Raw genomic sequence first — 21,902 nt, forward strand, 5'->3', positions numbered from 1 at the left:
GTTTTTCGCTATAGTAGTAATACTGTTTACGTTCTCCTTGACAGATGTCGATGAGTTCTAATGTTGTAACGGTATGTGTATTTTTTTTTTGTACCTCTATCTCGGGTGTAACTCGGTGCACAATTTCGCCGATTATCGCGCCTCGCAACGTGTGGCGTGCATGTTAGAAGGCAATATTGTTGTGCGAAGGAAATTTCTTCCGTAATAAGTATGATCAACAGACCTCAGTGACCATGATTTTACATTTTTTTTAAAGGTCAATCTGCTTCTGAACTGTATATCCTTGCTTCGGATCATTAAAAAGATGAGATAATATCGAGATTGGGAGAAGAGGATGATACTAAGTATGCTTTTGTGGGACAGACGGCTGGGATAGGAGTATCATTGGAGATGATTTTGAAGTTCTGTCACGCTTCATGTTTTGAGTTCTGTCTTTAGGGACGTTTACCCGGTCCCCCCGATGGATTATAATAAACTTGGTCTACGTCAGGCCGAGAGCATCAGAGCATGATCATGATTTACGATAGCGCTGCTGATAAGATAATTCTGATTCAGAGTCACCCACAGTCGTGACGCAGTTTAAATGCTGTTACGTCTATCCAATTTGTCGTGTAATGGAGAAATGATTCAATTCTCTAGCAGCAACCGATTTGTCGAACACATAGAATTATTGCTTTCCATATCTATTGATTATGAATTCCACCGGGAAGTATCAAATCAAGAAATATGCAGCAGTTCTAGACTCCGAGCTATACTCAATTTTTTCTTTTTCATTTCTAGCCTTTTTAGTTCTCCGGGGTTCGGAACCGCAGCAAAATCTCAGACATGTCGTGGACAAGAACGAAAATGTATTTCTTGTTCCTCTTTACTTAAAGTTGGATTAGGGTTGCGTCCCGATCATCAATTCCGTCTTCGTCAAGTGACTCGACGGTCCAAGCGATGGTCCCCAATATATGCACTTCTCCTATCAAAGCGCCTAAAACTGCTAGAGGTATACTTAGTGCAAATATAGCCCGGAAAATGATTTTTTCTCTCCCTCTAGTTCTAGGGATATGAGTTGAATGCATTCATCTGAAAACCTTTAGAATTCGATTTTCGCTAAGAAGATTTAATGGCATCACTTCGGGTCAAGGCACCAGGGAAGTTGGAATGCGTCATAACCCTGGCAAAGGGGAACCTAGTAGAATATTCAATGCGTTTCTCATTCTTTCGGGGATGAAGGTATCATTCTGTCGTTAAACAATATAAAAGACTGTACATAAACATGAAGTCGGATTAACTTGAATCGGACGTCCGAATTTCCAAATATGCGAAGGTGCCGCGGAATCCGGTCGATGCTTCATCTGAATCATTGGAAGGAACGCCCTTCGGATGATCCACTTCCTACTTATCCACTGTCACAATTTTATCCAAGAGTTACCGAGAGGCGTTGATTCTACATGGGATCATGACCCGAGGATGTATGCGTTCGGACTTGGTTTTAGGTTACGCAGGTCAAGGTCGCATATCATTTCCTCGAGGTACAACTTGTTCAAGGCGAGAGACTTGCCCGAATCTATCAATGCATGGTGGCGAAAATTTAGCACCAAACACTACAATTTCCAAAGCGGAAAGAGGTCTGAGATGAAGTATTCTTGAAATGTCGAAAGTGATTGAAATCCGGAGAAATACCATAGTGGAAGGACCCATCTTTCCGTAATTGTTACTGCCTACCGGATTGGTCTTTGGTCATGCAAATCTCACTTCAGATCCGGACTGCACAGCACGGCCGCCCTTCTTCCGGGGTCAAGTCACAGTCACAGAGAAACCCTTGCGGTATATACATTGAACAGACAGAATGCATCACAACATGTTCCGGTGAAGCAAGTGGACAAGGAGTTGGTGAGATGCCAGTTTTCTATTGGTTTTCTATTGATTATGACACCTTCAATTGCCAGCTCATACTGTAGGGAGCGGTTGTAGAGTGTTGGTTGACCTGAATCTAGATAAAACCATCCAAACTGAATGAAAGCGTATCCCTGATCGTGATGCAATCGCAACTGTAATTCAGTTAATCCCCTTTGGTTTGTCGTACAAAATGTATGTTACTTTTGATATATGATCTATCTTCCGAACCCCAGGGGTAGGTCCTTTCTCCGCAAGGCGCGCCACAACGCATATACGAGGTCACCCGCCACTGCTACATTCAAAGTGAGTCCACCAACAGGGACTGAGTACTGAGTATGCGCCCGATTTGGCTCTAAGCGGGTGCAAACCAGGGTGTACTCTCGCCGAGTACTTCATACCCTGCCCTGTATCAAAGACATTCACCACGCCGCAACTTGGTCTAGAGTATCTACTGTGATGCATGAATTGATCACCCTAAAAGAACACTTCCCTGTCCACTAGACACGCCCAGAGATACCCTAAACGCCGCCCTTGTGTTGTCTTTCCAAATATTGTACTTCAGCTGACCACTGCCTACTATTATGGCATCGTAGGATAATCCTCACACGGTCGCATCATTCTGTGCGACATCGAATGTCAAAGATGTACTCGAGAACGCCCAAATTGTCATCTCCATTCTGGTGTGTGCCAAACGAATTTCAAATGGCTTTAGAGTTTTGATATCTATAGTCATCTCCCTGCACCGTGACCCACCTCACAGTATTATTTGGGTTGACAGGGTGGGTTACAGCCACTCATTCTCTCGCGGTGTGCCACAGAATCTTGGCGGCCTTGTGATTTACTTGGCCTGCTGTTGCTCGGACTCAATCCACAGCGCACTTCCCTTCCTTGTGACTTCTTGCGCTGAGCTTTGAGCATGTCATGAGACCTTCAAACACGACCTTGCATCATAAATACATTGATCCAAATGGCCTTGGTACGGAAATCGAAACCTTGGAGAAACTTCGCATGCCACTCATACTGTACTAGTAATAGAACCAGTCTGGAGATGGAGAACGCTGGTGTGAGCGAGACATAGAGGCAGATTTGTAGTATTGATGGAACGTTACTTCCGCCTTGGGGCTCGAACTTGTTTCCGGAAGGCGTCTGAAGCAAATTTGACGTTCACAATATCATTCAAGGGCCTTCAGCATGACGTCTGTGGCTCAGACTTTCACTCGCTCAGGGTATATCAGTGCGACGTTCGTAGCGCCAAGGCTCGTGACACCGACTGGGCGCCAACTGTCAATGAACAAAATCTTATAAGAATTCAATCAATTCACGTGTTTGTTTCTGGATCTTATCACTGATGACCCTCACTGGCTCTCTCGGGCTTTATGCGTTTTTAGTCAAAGTGAGTGCCTCCGCATCATGTTGTTCTTCTTTCTCCATAGGTCAACTTCGATCATAAGGACCGACGAATTCTGAATGTAAGGGTGAGTTCCGGGTGCGAAGATTCTATTACGGGTTAGACTCCTCTTAGTTAGTTGCTTTCAATGGTTGTTGAGATCGTTACTTCGTTCTTGTCGGATATCATCTGGCAACACTACGGATCTTCCTGAAACACGGTACTCACATGCATTATATGGTGGGCACGTCAATTGGCTGGCCTGATATGTTCGAATCCTAACTAGGGAGGCGGACATATGGACGATGAATCCGAACTTGCATCCAAATATGAACTCATCACCTTATGTAGCCAATTTTGAACATTCATGGGTTTTCTTTTCTAACATACATACCAATCATTTGTTTCATCAAAAGAAAATCAGGACGGAGGTGGAAGCTTGTGATTTATTTTTCGATAATCAACTGCAGGTACTAATTCACGAGCTATCTCAATATGTAGTCTCATCCAGAGAGTCGGTGTCCACTGTATTGGCTCTTCCGACGAATCAGTTTCTACGTCATAGAAAGCACAAGCATTTCGACCCCTGATTATCGATAGCAGAGGATACTGTTCAATGGTCTATTGTTTGTTTAAAAATAGGACTAAGTTGTTTAGTACACGTCAATTTTGGCTGCCCACGAAGGGGTCGTGGGATGAACGTCTGGCAGGAGCGATCGCCGATGAGTAAAGAAGAAACCAAACAGCAATGTGCACAGCCCACGAGGCATGTTTGATCTCCGAGCGTGGTCTTGGACTCGTTTCAAGGATAAGACCAGACTCACGCTATGTTTATTCAGATACCAAGTTGACGTTGCATTTCGCAGTGATAGATTAATTGTGAGAGACTGGGAGTTCAGCAGAACGACGAAGCCAAATTTATTAGAATACATTATTCACAATGAATACAAGTACAATACCTGGGAGTTCAGCAGAACGACGAAGCCGAACTCCCTTGACGGTGCGGAGAGCCTTTAAATACATGATCGAGAAATGACGCACGCAAATATAAAAGGAAACCAATTCAAAACAAGAAAACCTATTCCTTCACGTCGTCAACTTCAGTGCTCTCGGCGCACTCTTTAACACTCCCACTCGACGAGACACCTGTATCAATAACGCCAAGAACTTCTCGGAACCGGGTGAACAAATCACGTGGCAACGCTTTCGTGAAAATGTCAGCAACCATCGACTTGGTTGTTACATACTTCAACTCAACGTCCTTCCGTTCAATGTGGTCTCGAATAAAATGGTAGCGAATATCGATATGTTTCGCTCTCGAATGAGCAACTGGATTATTGGATAGGGCTATATTGCCTGCGCTGTCAGTGTGGATGATTGTGGTGGATTGGGGATAGTCGAGTTCCGACAACAAGGTGCGTAACCAAATTGCCTCTCTGGTGGCATTTGACGAAGCTATATATTCAGCTTCAACGGTCGAGGTAGCGACGACTCGCTGTTTCTTAGAAGACCAAGAAACCGTTCCTCCGTCAATATCGAAAGAATAGCCACTCACGGACTTTCTATCATCCAAATCCCCAGCCCAATTCGCATCACTCCAGCCGACCAGTTGTATCCCGTCATCATTTAAATCTCCTAACATCAATGAAAAATCCTTTGTACCTCTCAAATAACGAAGGATTCTCTTGCAGGCAGCAAAATGAGTAATACCCGGATTAGCGGCATATTGCGCAACGATTCCAACTGCATACTGGATGTCGGGACGAGTTTGGGTAGCGTAGAGGAGAGAGCCGACCATTGAAAGGTAATTGATGCCTTTAGAGAACTTTTGATAAGCCTCTAATTCTTCGGCACTTTCAGGACATTGTGTAAGCGAAAGATTATGGTTGGTCGCAAGGGGAATGGCGACCGGTGTCGACTCCGCCATTCCAAAGCGCTTCAAAATGGCTTCGATATAACCAGTTTGATTTAGGTAGATGCGACGATTAGCGCGGTCCCGGATTATGAGCAGACCTAAGATATAATGGATTTCACCAAGGTCTGTTATATCGAACTCATGAGCAAGACCATTCTTGAATGAAACGATCCTACTGAGGTTCTTTCCAGCTACTGCCATGTCGTCAACATATACCAAGACAAGCAAGACAATTTTTCCGTCCACACGAAAAACATAAAGACAGTCGTCGGCACGAGTTCGTTCAAATCCAAGGTTGGTAAGAACTTCATGAAGCTTGTGCTTCCACTGACGTCCTGCTTGTTTTAGACCATACAGTGCTTTCTTCAACCGCCAATATTTCTTCCCTTCACCAACTCCTTCTGGCGCCTTCATATAAATTTCCTCGTCAAGATCACCCTCGAGATACGCTCCTACAATGTCAACTTGATGAATTTCAAGGTCAAGAATGGCTGCCAGAGAGAGAAAGACTCGAAGTGTTGCGAATTTCGCAACTGAAGAGAAAGTTTCATGGAAATCAACTCCAGGAATCTGTGAAAATCCTTGAGCGACGAGCCTAGCCTTAAACTTGACATGATTTCCATGTTCATCAAGCTTCTCTCGCAACACGACTTTACTTCCGACAGCTTTCTTACCATCAGGTAATTCATCAACCTCCTCGAACACTCCCTTTCGAGCTAATTGATCATACTCCTTTTCGACAGCTTCCTGCCATCCCTTAGCTTCCGCTGAAGCCATAGCTTCGGAATATGAAGGACCAGATGTAGCGACAAATGCTACATAACTGTCCGAAGGTTCGTTCTTGTCACCAAAACCATATCGTTTGGTTTGATGACGTTCACGAGTAGAAGGGTCTCGTTTCGGCAAATCTTGCCATTTGGTAGACTTCTTTGGAGTATTAGGTGGTGGAGGCTTTGGAGATTGGGGACGTTCAACAGGAGTACCACCATTGGAAGGTGTAGCGGGAGTAGTAGGTTGAGAGATGACAACTTCGTGAGGAGAAGGTTCTTCATCTAACCTAGTGAGATCGATTATCTCTTGTCCTGTTGAATGAGGAAGACTAATGTCAATCGATGCAACATTGCTCGGCGAACTGTCTTCATCAAACTTTACGTCCCGAGAAGCAATTAACTTCCCATTCTCCAAGTCTTCAAGACGATATCCCTTGGATTCATCAGCCCACCACCCCAGCATTCGAACACGAACTGCTCGTGAATCAAGTTTCCCTTTACGAACCTCTTTTGTGACATGAGCCCAGCCATAGGATCCAAAGATACGAAGATGAGAGACATCGGGTTTACGACCGTACCATGCTTCATAAGGAACCTTTCCTTTCAAAGCAGAAGTTAGAGTAATGGATCGAATATAAACAGCATACATGAACGCTTCGCCCCAATAACGAAGATCAATTTTGGCTGCCCATAACATACACCTCATCATCTGGAGATAAACGGCTATAGCATGCTCGGCTATACCATTTTGCTCTGGATTGTAAGGTATGGTCGTCTCGTGTATGATTCCATTTCGTCGGCAAAAGATGTCCATTGCGTTGTTGACAAATTCATTTCCGACGTCAGATCTCAAACGCTTTGCTTTCAATCCCGACTGCCTTTCCAACATCGCAACTATATCACGAACGGCCTCTCCGACTTCACTTTTACTTCTCAATAACCTCCCGACAGCAAAACGAGTACTGGCCTCAACAACCACGAGTGCATACAAATAGCCATCCCAGGTACTAGTTTGAAGCGGGCCGAATACGTCCATCACCAACAACTCCATCTTAGAATACTCGGTGTTACTCGTCTTCGGAAATGGAGTACGGTGAGATTTTCCATTTACGCAAGCATCACAGAGCTCATCGAAGTCGTTAGGTGTATCAATTTTAAGACCTTTAACCAAATTGTTATCGGCCATTTCTTTGATACCACGATGACCAAGATGGGCCAAACGACGGTGCCAGAGGCGCATTGAGGTATGATTACTGCTTGCCAAATAAGAATAGTCACCATCATTTTGATCAAAGGAATGAATTCGATACAAAGTCCCTTCCTTTCCAATCAATATTGCGTGGAAGACGATTGTGCCTTGCCAGATCACGGCAATACCATTCGGTAGGCCCCTAACTTCAGCTCCCAAACGATGCAACTTCCCGAGACTAATCAAATTTGCTCCAAGAGTAGGAATATGAAGAACTCCGTCAAGTGTGACATCGCTAACACCGTCAGGACAAGAAGTGTGAAACTTGATTTTCCCTTTTCCGACAACAGGGATTTTATTAGAACCCCCCACGGAAATGTGCTGGTTAACTTGAGTGTGATACTCGATGAAAAGGGAACGATCAGCAACCATGTGACATGAAGCGGCGCTGTCAAGAAGCAGACCAGACGGAATTCCGGTAGGTTGGGTAGCCATATAGACATTTCCAACTTCACGACTAGACCCAGGTTCATCAACAGCGACATTCGCATTTTCGGTTGGCTTAGATTTCTTCGGCTTGGGACAACTATTGCTCCAATGACCTTTATCACCACAATTGTGACAAATATCATCCGGTTTGGGTTCTCGTTTCCCCTTCTTCTTCTTTTTCTTCCCTTCTGACTTCTTGCTCCCACTAGAATTATTATCCGTCTTCGAGGCAAGAGCAAGCGTCTTCTGGCTCTTAGCATCATCAGCATGAAGTAAACGTTCGAAAACGTTGATCAATTCAGTTGAGACAATGTCGAGAGTAAGCCGATCCTCTTTATAGAGAAGATTCTGTTTGACAACTTCCCAGGTCGGCGTTGAAGGAAGGGAGAGTAGAATAGCACTAATGATAGCATGATCATCAATGTGATTGCCAGTCTCGATGATACGGCGACGAATATTGAGGTAGAACCCAATATGGTCGGACATGGAAGAATGTCCGTCCCACTTCTTCGCATAAAGCTCTTGATAGTAAAAATGGATGTTAATCCCACTTTGCTGATCAACGTAGACTTCATGAAGATGGTCCCACATTTCTGCTGAAGTTTGACAGTCGATTACAGACTCGCGTTGAGTATATTCGATGGAATTTCGAATCAAACCCATTGCCATGTCATCTCGATTCAACCATCTCTCGTACTTCTCGACTCCCTGTTCCCAGACTTGATATCCCTTCGACTCCATGGCATCGACAAGGGCTTGACCTTCCTTTCGAGTTCTAGTGGACGTCGATTTTCCATCCTCGTCCGTAACAGTTATAGCAATATAATGGCCTGGATATTCATCCGGAGGCTTGGGAGGACATTTCTCTCGGCGTGAAGTAATACCCCAAACTGACTTAGCTTGAAGGGCCGATTTCACGTTATCGGACCAAACATGATAATTGGTACCGTTAAACTTCGGAAACTGCAAGGTCTCAGAAGTGTTTTCGCCCAAACCGGGGCCCATAACCTGACGTTGCATTTCGCAGTGATAGATTAATTGTGAGAGACTGGGAGTTCAGCAGAATGACGAAGCCAAATTTATTAGAATACATTATTCACAATGAATACAAGTACAATACCTGGGAGTTCAGCAGAACGACGAAGCCGAACTCCCTTGACGGTGCGGAGAGCCTTTAAATACATGATCGAGAAATGACGCACGCAAATATAAAAGGAAACCAATTCAAAACAAGAAAACCTATTCCTTCACGTCGTCAACTTCAGTGCTCTCGGCGCACTCTTTAACACAAGTCCCTGGGATGACAGCTGGACAACGGTCTCAGCACAGCTGAGCGTGTTTAATCTGCTGAGCGTTGATTTTTCGGAGCTACTACTCAGCACGAAATCTCCCACTGACCGACACATCAATAAGCACAATCATGTTTCACCACGAACGAGGAAGTCTTGATTCCTTAGGTCGATGATCTTCGCCGACGAGGAGTGTGAAAAAGCGCTCTTTCATCGCATTGGCTAGTCAGCCTCTTCCATACACCGTTTTATGACCAGTCAGAGTTGGTAACCGGCTGTTTAATTCTTTGAAGCCTATTGAGTTTATCAAAACTACGTCGTCTAACAATTATGGGCTCGTTTCGAAAGTTGGCGGTATGATGTTATATGGTTGGTTGATTAAGTTGGGGACGGAATGAATGTATTGCCGTCTATGAGATGTTCGAAAGATAATGGCATCAAGTCGGCTATGTATTTTGTTTCGGAAGGCGACATTTCAGTAGGGTGAGCGGTGACAACGTGAGATTGGCCCATTAAGTCATATTCAAGGGCCTAAGATTTATTTATGTATACCGTGAATGACCATCTAACACCGTGATAATTGCCAAGTCACCTTCGATCACCACTGTGCGTAAAAATTCCGGGGACCATATTATCAATTCAGGGTCTCAGTATCGGGTCTCTCACCACAGTAAATCCAAGATACTCCTACCGGACAACGCTGGGGAACCACTAAGAGACCGATCAGAGATTGTATCAGTCCTCACACGAGTGTCCAAGAAAAGGTTTGATGCTGTGTTTGAGTCACCAGCTGTTTCAATGCCTCGTGCCGCAAGTTAGTATTATTAGTGTTTGATATTGCTTACGGTGTACTTCTGTCCCAAGCCCATCATAGGTCCACTTTCCGTTAGGTCCGGAAAACCAGAGGGTACTAACTAAACCGTAGATATACTGGAACCACGCAGGTCCGAGTCTTCACCAATGAGACCCCATTACTTTCAAGATCTGGTTGGTGTTATTTGTTGATTTATAGGTTGGTTCGTCCGGCAGAGACACTCCCTGTCTTTGGAATCTGTTTTTTAATTTATTGTTCTTATGGAAGATTATCCAATTCAATTGGTGACGATAGTGCATTCACTTCCATCCCAAACGTTAGTGTATGTAGCCCTGTATGTTGCATTTGACGTATGACATATATAAGGTAGGGAGAGCCAATTAGCGATCACCTCACGCTGAGATTGAAATTTTGAAACTTCAGAGGCTAATTACACCGGCCGAAGTAGGCAACTCCTGACCGTGGTATATCATAAGCCTTGAGGTCGAATATGATATTACGATTGTTAGAAATAGGTGATCGCTTTGGAATATACTGGAGCAGTGATAATTTAATCTGTCGAAATCACTGGATGTATCAGGATCACAAAAGTGTGAGTGTACGGTGGCTAGATTTAGAAAGAATTGAGGAGTCAGGATATTACGGCAGAATTTACTAGTCACCGGTAAGTGTTAATCATGAATCTTTCAATTTTATTCACCGGTTGATCATCGGAAATCGGGTTTATTGAATGAGTTTAAGAGAGAAGGTTGAAAGTTGACATTTGATTCGTGACTATTTTCCAGGCTTTTGATTGCTTGAGACTGACAACTTTAAATGAGAGTCAGCTATTTCGGTCACTATACTCAGAGCACACTCGCAAGCTTCCTAGTGGCGAATTTAGATACCTTCGCCGAACACGAATAATGGAATGCTTGGGATGAAAGTCAAACCAAGCAGTATACGCATGAACGACGCAAGCTTCTGCTCTATTTTTACCATACCCTCGTGCGTTAGCGTTTGAGTGTGTGAGCATCACTATTTTCCACGATTGTATATCATAATACCCTGTGTACATCATTAGTAGGCTAGCGAAAGCCTATATAAACATGGAGAAAACTTCCTTGGATGCATCTCTCACTCTACATCACGAGTTTCCACGACTGTTGAGTGTTGCGTGTATGTATTGATGCAAGTCGCATACATGCATGAGTATCGGATCAAAAATATCCTCAAGACTGATGAATGCTGTCTGCGGTGGGAGAATGATGGAGGTGTGAGATGTCATTTCGCGCTTTCGCTGGCTAAGTTAAGAATCCGCTGAATACTCGGTGTTTCGGGCGTTGTCCAACGGTCCGGGGTATACGTTTTGGTGTTGCCATTTCTAACTCATATCACCGCTAAACCGTCGACATGAGAGTCACGATAAGGCGGCCTGTTTCATAAGTAAGTGGCTGAGACGAGTTGGCGATGCTGTATCAGGCTTGATATTCTATTTTTATAGAATTTTACATGCTTGTCACGATACGAATTGAAACATGAGCATTTGAGAGCATTAAGCAGATCTTTAACCGAAAATGAAGCGGCATACGAGGAGATCTACATTGAGAAGCGCAGAAAGGGTTTATTACACAACTTGTAAATAAAGGTATTACGCACAAACCAATGAGATTGGCGATGAAAGTAAACCAACCATTGCACCATGTACAATTGCTGCATAGAAGTTTTCCGGTAAAATTCCGCTGGTGTCTTACGGGTTTGTGGATCTGTCATGAATCTGTCATAAGACGCTCCGTGCGATATATTTGAAGGAATGTGCCTCGTAAAGAACCTTGTGGCATCTGGCTAAAGAGTGATAAGTTTCCACCTGCTATGGGCTCAGGAACACATCACTGAGAATTTTTCGTTTTTCGGCGAAATAGTAGCGTGGCTAGCGGAAAATATTGGGTTCTCGACCGGTACGATTGCCAAGTAATAGAAGATGTATGGACCCCAACTCCATATGTGAGAAAATAAAAGTTTATATGGTAATTTTGTACGAGTATGGTAGGCTCGAAGCGATCACGATGTTGATGATGGGATTAAGGAATGCGGGGTACTTGAATGGGGCTTCGTGAAAAGTTGAGACAAGAAGGGCAAAGTTGAAGAAGCACCGATATGGCAGTGTTAGTGACCGGACTGAATAGCGAAATCACCGCGTGGACTCGATATACTAAGGTGGGTAGCAGATGATGCAGCATTGTAGTTTGAGGTCCGGAATTAAAGTCAACTGATGCTCTAAGTTATCCGTCGTACCGGGGTTCTCTAACTGGGACGTCATGCGTCGAGAGAGTGACAGCGTTGCTTGAAGTGAGCGATAACAATTGGATCCGAGTCACTCGATCTTCTGTGAAGGCATCGTCCTCACGAGGCTCTCGACTACACCACGATGCCACCTTGAGGTGTGAACTTTGCGAAGTTGTGGTTTTGGATGAATTATTCATTGATTCCGGTCAAATTGGATCTATATCTGGCTCCGGTCATTGTGCTCGCTCAATGCATCGAATTCACTCCCCCGATACTGCGGAAAAACCAAAAGTCCTAGTGAGAAAGGGGGACCAAATTGAGCTTATGGAAGGCAACCAATAAACACGCAAGGTTCATCGGTACGCAAGTTGTGATACACGTCACAAAAGGTTATGTCGAAGCCTCGATATAATCCAGATTCAAATTGTACGTTGGTAACACTGATTTCTGATGCCTAGTGCGGGGGCGCCGAAGTATTTGTCGGATTTTGAGTAGGAGTAATTCCGCGGCGACACTTGCCAGGTCGTCTGCGGAATGTCATATCGGCAGTCAAAAAAGGATAGAGCGTGTGAGTTGAAGAGAAATTTAACATGCTAATTGCTGGTCTTATAGTGTCCGAATCGTTTTTTTCTGTTGTTGAATCCCTGCTGAAACCTTGCTAGTAGTACTATGGGGTGTTGTAACTGTTCATGATGATCAAGTGTAGATGGGTATTACATAATCGAAGTTGTTGTTTGCGCGTGCTGGCAGCGCTGGTAACTCATCCCCGCTCATCGTCGCCGACAACGACCATCCCCTTGTAACCTGTAATGCCTATTAAGCACCTCGAAAGTAAGATCAATGCTAAGTTTCTCCGAGAATTTCCTTCTGAATGATACCACTTTGACCGACAGATCACCTCCATGAGCGGAAACATTTACAAACCCTTCAACTCAGTGTATTGGCAGACTCGCGGCTCGGAATTGATGCCGCATATTATCTTCAACAACTAATGGAGAGTCCCAGCTCGAAAGAACCGCTTCTCGCTGCTACGGGTGGTCTACCCCTCGCTTTAGCGCAGCGTATTGAAGCTGACTTACGCGTCCTTGAAAAATCGCGTATCAAACCTGTTTTTGTATTTCCGGGCTTGCAACCAATCAAAAAATACGTACGGAATCAGCCCCCAGAGCATATGGATGCATGTAGAGACCGGCGGGATGCATGGACTAAATATGAGAGTGGCCAGGAGGAGGCAGCGACAAAACTATTTGAAGGCCGTCATGGACTCGCGCAGTGGGATTTATGGCGTATGGTCTTGAGAATTTTCAGAAATCGGAACGTGGAGTTCATCATCGCTCCATATATTGCATGGGCCCAGGTTAGTATCATTCTAAATTTCATCGACGCACGATTTGTTATTCATTTTCCGTATCGTGTGTTTGGTTATCCCTTTAGTTGATTTATCTTCAACGTCACACCAAGTCTTACATTCATTCAATCTATGGCCCGACGGAGACGATGCTGTATCCTGGTGTCGACAAAATCATTACTTCGCTAGATTTGAGTGCTAGTTCGCCCACTTTCCAATTTGCTTCCAAACGCTCTGTCACTACAGAACTTGGCGTAAACGAAGATCAATTCCTTGACGTCGGCATTCTTGTTGGCTTCGATCAATTCCCCCCTTTCCCCCCCTCCGTACATGAACAGGCGCTTAAAGCTACCGTCGACATGGTGAAACACTACAAGACTGGTCAAGCCACTGTGTCCGCATTTTCCGAACACCCTGCGGTCAAGGCCATACAATTTACCGACCACTTTGCACGTACACGTGCCTTGATCAAGTGCTCCTTAGTCCTTACTTCGGATGGTGCCGTTCAACCTCTCTCTTTGGCTCTCAATAACGCACCTCCTGGACAAAGTGGCACTGGTAACCATCACGGCCAACACCATCTCACAGCAGCTGATATTCCCAGCGATCTCCATGAGGTCTTCACCCACCGTCTCCCAGATGAAGTTTATTTTTACCTTTCACGAGGACTCATTGGCCCCCAGGCTCTCATCTGGCTTACTGCGGGCCAGGTTGTCGAAAATCCGCCCCTAGACAATGGTGAAACCAACGAATTCAAACGATTCGTGAAGGAGGTTATCACGGACGGGCAAACTGGGCCTAGAGCGACCGCTTTGGCTTTGATCAGTAGCGTTTTACATAATTTTTGGGGGAAAAGGCCTGTGGTTGGACACTTCTGGTTTGAGCAACCTTCACCTCATGCGCAAAAGGCGGTTGGGCATAATACGCCTCAGACGACACAGTTGGCGGAACGTGTGACGGGGTGGAATGTTCCATACCCGATCGTCGAGGATGAATTGCGGAGACAAAATGTAGGTTGCTCCTTGAACTCGGTCTGCGTGAGATAACTCAAGTGGTTGATTTAATCTCCAGTCATCTACAATTGATTTTGCGTTGTGTTTGGGAGCGACATCATCTGAAAAGTATGCCCAGCGTACTAAGATGAAGAGCAGCACTCCACTTGAGAAAAAGGACGAACTCGTCGCAAATGTGATCTGGCGATTCTTGGAGCTAAGAGGGTGGGTGGTAGCTCATCTCACGGGAAATCTATCTTTGATTAACGAACACGAATGAATTTTCAGATTCTTATTAAACACGCACATGCATTCACCCTTGGCGCGTGCCATGTATGTTGCATTACGACAAGCAAGGTTGAACGACAAATTCCAAGACCCACTGTATCTGTTTTTAGAACTGGTACGGGCTGGAGTAATGCATGGGCACTTATGGAGCAATCGAGCTTTCTCTGGTGGCCCAAGTTTCGGAACTGGTATGTGTGGTTCCCGCTGAGAGTTTTCTCATCGCGGTTATCTTGGTCGAGGGACAAAAGAAGCTGATTTCCGGTTTTTCACGTTCTTGTTCTCCTGTGTGATTTATCACAACCGTCTTTTCGTGGGATTCTGTGGCATGCCGACTCGGATTGTAGATGATGAGAAGTCTTGCATGCTCCTTGTGATGCGGGTGCTAAGTATTGTACCACTGAATTTTTTGGTGAGCAACTTACCCATGTCGGTAATCTAGGGCTGACAACTGACGTTTTTACGTGGGACGACCAAACCAAATCTGATGTTGATTTCGCCGTGACTTATTTTTACTTTTTTAGCCTCAACCATGGTCGGCACCACTTTCGAGGGAGTTGCTCGTGTTTAACTCGTTTGTGCGATCTCTAACGAGGTCATTACGCACACTTTTGGAGGTGACAACATTGAATATGCTTTTACGCGGTGATACGCGTAGACCCCGAGATGATTTGTTGGATATCTCATTATCTCTGCCCTTCCAGACAGAGGTAAACACAGGGTTTGGAGTGCTAGCCAAGGTGTATTTGGATGCATTAACGCATATCAATAAGCAACAACGTGTGAGGGACCCTAACGCAGAAGGGGTCAAAGAGGCGAAAGCACTGGCTTTGGAAATCTGTGAAGAAACCTTCCCTGGTGTGAAGGGCCCAAAGTTGGAGGTTGAACGCGGGTTCAGGTTTTGGGATATCGTGAGTGGCATTTTTATTGATTTTTCTTTTCGTTTCTGCTCTTTTTCTTCATCTTTCACTCCTTATCTTTGCGAGGGCTGATTGCTGACTAAAATTGGTAATGATTGCCTTTACTAGGCTCTTACAGCAATGCGACAATTGCATTCGGAAGGACAGGTGTTACGCGAACTGATTGACCAGTTCGAGGCAGCGGAAGCTTGGCTCGCGCCGATGAGACCGTGAAAGTAGTGAGGTCATTAACACAAGGTGGTTCTTTTTTGGGATTTGGGTGGAGTGGAGTTAGTTTTCTGTTGTGCGAGGCGGTGGCTGAATCTAAGTGAAGCTTTGCTATCGCTATCGCGGAACCATCTCGGAAAGCGAGGTAAGATGCAAAATTGGAGGACGTGGGAGGGAACGTGGTGGACCCGAGACGTGTGGAATGGGGGTAAGACCATGGGAAGAGTTTTATTTGAGACGTCGAATCGATTTGTTTGTGTGTCCTGTTTTCGGAATTCGAGGATAAAAAGTTGGCAGTGAAAGAGGATGTGACGTTTTGATGTGAAACGAGTTGAACTTGGTCCCGTCCGCAAGGGGAAAATGTAGCGCCGGAGGAGAGGTGGCTGAAGGAGTGCGAGCTGACGACGAGGCCGCCCACGACGGGAAGACAGGACGTGACGGGATTGTGACCAGTGTGGCAGTAAAATGTGACAGTGACAGGAGATCTCGATATGGTGGGAACGGGATCGGGTGCATGGATCTCGCCTGGGGAAGTGCTTCGGAGGTTGATCTGGCGATGATCGATCTGCGGAGGATTGCCATAAATGGGGCGTGACTCTGTGACACAAGGTCGATATAATGGCTTACTTTCAGCAGCTCGCCCGCTTCACAGCTTCCCTCCCAGCCATGTTCGACCAACCCATGCTCATCGCCCATAAATATGTTCCCCAGGACAAGTTCGACGACCATCGAGTCTATGTCCAGCAACAGCACACCGTTCAGATCATCCAGCTCGTAGAGGCGCCTGCCCCACCCCAGAGGAATCTTGGCTCGGCAATCGACTCTTCCTACTGCTCTTCATCATCCTACTCTGAGTCCTCGTCACTTGCCTCAGAAGAAGAAGAGGAAGTTGTCTGCGAGTCTTACTGCTCTTCGGACGACGAGGATGTCCAGGACACTCGATCCTGCCCGCCCGACACTTATTCTCTCCGCATGAAACGAATTCTGTCGTGGCGTGAAAACTTTTCCGCTCACCTCAGTGCCACTCTATCAGGTGGGTACTTTCTTACTTCTAATTTTTTTCTGCAGTCGAAATTGACCTGGACTATGTAGAACCTACTCTCCCCTCATCACTAAAGCGAAAGTTGTCACTTGATGACGATACTGTATGTTACAATATATTGTGCAGGGATTCATTTTTGCTCAATTTGTATTTATCAGGCTTCACAAACATCGAAACGATCACGCTCTCAAGGACCGTCGAGTGTCTCTTCCCTGGGACTCCATTCATGCCCTGCATGCGATGCAACATTCGACACCGAACAGAGTCTACGAGAACACGGCAAAGACGATACCGCCAACGAAGCATGTTCCGCCGCTGTGGAATATGCCTTCGAGTGAGCGCCGTCTTGAACATGTGTTTTTTTTTCTCTGGGCTTCAACACAAGAACGTAAACATCTTGACATGATAAATGGATCGCCCTGGCCGCTCGCAACCCGTGTTTAAACTATAGAAGCAATTTCGGCATTCGCACCGTCACCGCACTCGACGGATTTCCCTCTAACCACGCAACGCGACGTTTTTTTCCTTTGGCACGCACCATATTCGCGCACCATTGCTCCTCCCGAGTGGATTGCCCTCCCACCAAATCATACCAACTATTATCTCATAATGATGTCCACCCACGCTACGAGACCCGAGTGATGCGACCCTTTGGCCCCATTGTGTTTATTTCACGACGGGTATTGTGCTATGGGTTTCTCGCGGTGCCAGTGGCCCTGATGCCTCATGGTCGTGTCAGGTAGACACTTTTGGTTGAGGACCGGATCCTTGACGTTCTATTCTTGACTTCCTCAACCACCCCACTGTATTTATTTTGCATTCGTCCTCTCCTCCACCTAGCCATTTCACACTCCAAGCCAAGGGCTCACGACATCATATTTGCATCAGTCTGGTCTCCTCTCGATCGAGATTACAACTTTACGCTGCTTTTTTTTCTCAGGCGACCCACCATCCGCCTTACGTTACAATATCCAAGCTCACACGCAAGCACACCTTGGACAATACGCATCCTCTTTGCTTTTGATCATTTTCTTTTCTGCATGTCTTTTCTTTCCTCGCTCATCGTTGTATTTCTCTCACGCATGTCGCATCCATCTGTCTCGCTCTCCCACCATCATACGCATCACATCAATGTCTTACTTTTCTCTTCCCCTTGTATTCGCCGCCCTTGTTCCTTTCTTTGTGGCAGGCGTCGCATTTGCATTGTTTCTCTCACCCAACCTTTCTACGCGGACTCTTCATGCGCTTCATGTGGCCTTGGCTGAACCTGGGTTACTTGGCTCACATCTTTTTCTCTCGATAAAAGATGGGACACTGGGGATAGGGTTACACGCGGGCCAATCCTTGTCTCGTCCGCAGTAACCAACCAACCAACGATATCGCCCAGAAGTTTTTTGTTCCTTGATGGTTTCTTTTTTCTCATGATTACTGTTTCATTATCCTTCTTCATGATCAATCAGCGTTTCCTTTCATACTACATTAACCCATCATATTACTACTGTTAGTTCTCTCACCGTTAATTTTACAATAACGAATTCTACTTATCTTTTCCTTTTCCTTTGTTCGCACTCATCTCAACAACGTCTTTTTCTTTCACTCATGATCATCAAGGCATCTTATCTGCATTTCGATCTCATTGTCTTTCATCCACCCTCATGCCGTTCCTGCTCACACTCCTCTGGCAGTGCGATTACCTTACATAAAACCTCTTGTAAATATTGTATCACATCACTTAATCGGAGCGCTTTGGATTTTCTTGGCTTGAGCTTGCCTTTGAGTGAACGTGATGCCTGTGTCAATCGTAGGAAGTTTTCCAGCGCCAGCGCTGTTATCTTTTCCTTGCTCGGGTAACGAGTGATCAAGCGGTAGTTGTGACTCTTTGATGAATTTGCGAAACAAAAACAGCAGCTTCTCTTACTCGTTAACTTCTCTCTCTCATGTCCGTGGACGGCACGCTGTCTACGGAGGTCCGGGACTCTCACGAATCAGGAATCCGCAGCACTAGCCCATATTTCGGATGAGCAGAGTGCTAAAACAGTTGGGAATAAACATGCGCTAAACAAAAATATCTGGGAAAGCGGAATATGACTAGCGCAGAATAGGATACATACCCCGTTCTTCTTTTTTTTTTGTAATATTCGATCTAAGGGTTGGCATGAGTCCAAAATTCTCAGTGGCACAAGTCGTGTCTTTGTGTACACACCAGCGATCAAAACCTGTGCATCACCGCATTCAACAGATGTTCAACAGATGTTTCCAACAATATCTTGATCGATAATATCAACCCAGGCTTTCATCGTGCCTTCTAGCGAGAATGGAGATGGGAAAAAGTGTTGAAATGCTGAGCGTGAGAGTCTCCGGGCAACTGTGAGAAGAGAACTGAATGCGAAAGAGATCTCTATTATTAGATATCCTCATGGTCTCAACATTCCTTCAGACAAGCATCGAAACGAGAACCGAAACATTTTGACCCACTGGGTGTTAGTTACCTCTAGATAGTATATCAATCCAAAGCCTCGATCGTTCCTCCAAAAGAAAGGCATGTAAGTTAATACAGTCGCCGGCTCACGCAGCATTCTTTTATCATTTTTTCCCATAGTTCCGCAAAATCAAAACGAGATCAGCCAACACTTTGATCCTTTCGCCTTTTTTTCATTCTCTTTTTTCTCTTGGCGGCGGGGCCGGGCGGGCGTCTCCCATGAGTGTACCAAACCATGAGGCAATGGAAAAATAAATTATACATGAATAAGTGTATTAGTACTCGATCCTCGATCCTCCGTCTTCCCTGCATTTTGTGTCAGAAAACATAAGACTTCAGGGGTATGTATAGATGGGTTTGGATGTTGCTGTATTTTACCTTTCATTACTCCATTGATGCTGTTATAAGTTTAGTGAAATCAGGCATGTATTTGTCTCTGCTACTTTTACTCCATTGATGACTCCATATGCATGGAGAACCTTTCGTACGAATCGCTTGCGGGAAAGCGATGATGAGAATAGGAGTGACGAGCGTTTCTCACCGGGTTGCAGTCTATGATACTTTAGCCAGTCTTGGGCATCAAAATTCTCACGCTTTTGTACTTAGCCAAGGCAGCCAAGCTTGGCCGCCATCAAGCAAGTTCACAACGATGTTGGGACCTTGTGCGGTAAGTGCGAGGGGCTTCAATCGCAAGCGGTCCATCAAACGAAAATCACAGGACATCAGTAAGTTGGGACATCAGCTTGATATCTCCCATGAAACTTAATGCGCCTCATCCTGGCATCAATCAGTCTCTACAACAATTTGAGATCACATTGAAATTACTTTGATTTCGCTGTTCGGAAACTCGCTATTCGGAAACAAGTCTACGGAACTCATACCTCGGAAATGGTATTATATGGAGGCAAGATGCCTGTAATTCGTGCTTTGACGATAAAGAGGCTCGTTTTCTTCTTCCCTTTACTGTTACCTTTTTAATGCCAGTGGATGTCCTAGGTCCACATGAGAGTTTATTCTGATCAATATCCAATTCAACTGTATCTCCCCAAACACCAGCAATGAAAGGGGAAAGAAAGCGCCTCGTTTATAAACACGATCGAAAAGTGCGTGTATCTCGTATCCTCATTAATCCAAATGAGGTATAGCAGTATGCTATGCATGGGTTGCGGTGTCTTGGTGGCGCTATCCAAGACTCTCTGCCTGGCCTCCTCGTTGAATTACCCGGTGGCGCGCAGCCACAAGGCAAAGTACCAAGCTAAGTCTATGAAATAGCTTGCCTTGGTCCCAAGGTCAAGTAAGTCCGAGTCTCTCACGCTGATCGCTACACTCCCCTGTTTAGTAGTTCTCCACGATTAGAGTGATATAGTGTAGCGTAAATAGTCGACCATGATGCACGACGCGTGTATGGCTCATCGATATCAAACATAGCCAGAACTAACTAAGAAAAACCCTGTTTTTATTTTTACTTCGAGTAGCAATATACGTATCTATCGCCTTCCGGGGTCACAATAGTTGCATTGACAAGTATAGGTTTAGATGTTATGATTTAATAGAGTCGGACTGTATTCGGGTTTGATTCGGTTGCACACGGGTCTTCTCCTTTGTTGACCCGCCGATTTTTGACATTTTGTGGGATCAAGAGAAGCTTCATACTTCTTAGAATCCTTGACAGTGACCCGGCCGTTGGAATTGTCTTTGTGAAACTGGTGCTTGGGCGTCACACTCCTTGGGCGTTGATTATTATGGTCAGGATATTGTTTTTGTAGATGATTGAGCTGGTCCCAAGCTCTAGCTGGGGTACACAGAATTGATGACTCATGACACGCTTCAGAACTTTATCATCCTACTTCAAGAAATGGTTCAGCGGTTGCTTGAATACATGTTGGCATTACTCGGATGAGAGTATTTTCAAGGTCTTTCCCCCATTCCGTCACTCTTCCATCGTGGCAAATTGAATTGCTGCTTCAGCTCCTCCCAGGTTAACATAAGATATTCCTCACATACTACGTTTGCTTTGCAAGGTTTGGTTTCCGATTGGTGACTTCACTCCTAAACGTTTAGCCTTCATTAACTGAATCAAGTAATTTGCAGTTTCACCGACACGAGTGCCGAAATCGAGGGAGGAAAAAGTAAAGCCATTTTGCCATCGGCGAATTCATCATATCCGGTCACACAAGGTCATTGCCCGGTGCCGACACAGATTCAATTTCTTGCTATCAATATAACCTTTATAATCAAGTGTTAGGATTCTTTTACACCGTCTACGGACGGTCAATCCAGTCCATTCCTCATTATGACTAAAGGTCCTTGAATGATGGTCCGACACTCGGAAATCTCTTTTGCATTTTCGCGTCGACTCTGTGATAGCGGTGGAGAATTTCCGGGGCTCCCGGAACTGTGCCAACACAGCTCTCCCACAAAAATTGTAGCCGAGTGATCCTTACTCCTGAACAACTGATGCAAGTTCATTTATCTAATATTCTTTATTCACATTTCCCAAGGCTAGTACCAGCAGGGTAGGGAAAAATAGAACTCACCGGCTTTACGGATCGAACCATGAGAAACTTATTGGCCAGAATTGAATTCTGGAAAACCCTCGGGGCAATACCTACAATATTGGTTAC

At 45.2% G+C, this 21,902-nt stretch overlaps 2 protein-coding genes across 2 annotated transcripts; both read left to right on the top strand.

Annotated features, from left to right (window-relative positions):
- Positions 1-7,370: 7,370 nt before the first annotated feature.
- AGABI2DRAFT_193481 (hypothetical protein) lies at positions 7,371-7,769 on the top strand (the record flags this gene model as incomplete). The annotated part of the gene is made up of 2 exons (XM_006462176.1): positions 7,371-7,626; positions 7,676-7,769. The coding sequence occupies one exon, from the start codon at positions 7,371-7,373 to the stop codon at positions 7,587-7,589; it is 219 nt and encodes a 72-aa protein (XP_006462239.1). The 3' UTR covers positions 7,590-7,626; positions 7,676-7,769.
- An 8,644-nt stretch (positions 7,770-16,413) lies between these two features.
- On the top strand, positions 16,414-18,359 carry AGABI2DRAFT_206507 (hypothetical protein). The gene is made up of 3 exons (XM_006462177.1): positions 16,414-16,790; positions 16,850-16,902; positions 16,958-18,359. Exons 1-3 carry the CDS (start codon positions 16,424-16,426, stop codon positions 17,135-17,137), a joined length of 600 nt encoding a protein of 199 aa, XP_006462240.1. The 5' UTR covers positions 16,414-16,423; the 3' UTR covers positions 17,138-18,359.
- The last annotated feature ends 3,543 nt before the right edge of the window (positions 18,360-21,902 follow it).

The sequence above is a fragment of the Agaricus bisporus genome, assembly GCF_000300575.1.
Source record: "Agaricus bisporus var. bisporus H97 unplaced genomic scaffold AGABI2scaffold_6, whole genome shotgun sequence".
Lineage (NCBI taxonomy): Eukaryota > Fungi > Basidiomycota > Agaricomycetes > Agaricales > Agaricaceae > Agaricus > Agaricus bisporus.

What these genes read in the sequence shown, in the direction of transcription:
- AGABI2DRAFT_206507 (XM_006462177.1), top strand. Translation starts at nt 16,424, where the DNA reads ATGTTCGACCAACCCATGCTCATCGCCCATAAATATGTTCCCCAGGAC. An exon ending in CCTCAGTGCCACTCTATCAG is followed by an intron (nt 16,791 to 16,849) that starts GTGGGTACTTTC and finishes TGGACTATGTAG; the next exon opens with AACCTACTCTCCCCTCATCA. An exon ending in TGTCACTTGATGACGATACT is followed by an intron (nt 16,903 to 16,957) that starts GTATGTTACAAT and finishes TGTATTTATCAG; the next exon opens with GCTTCACAAACATCGAAACG.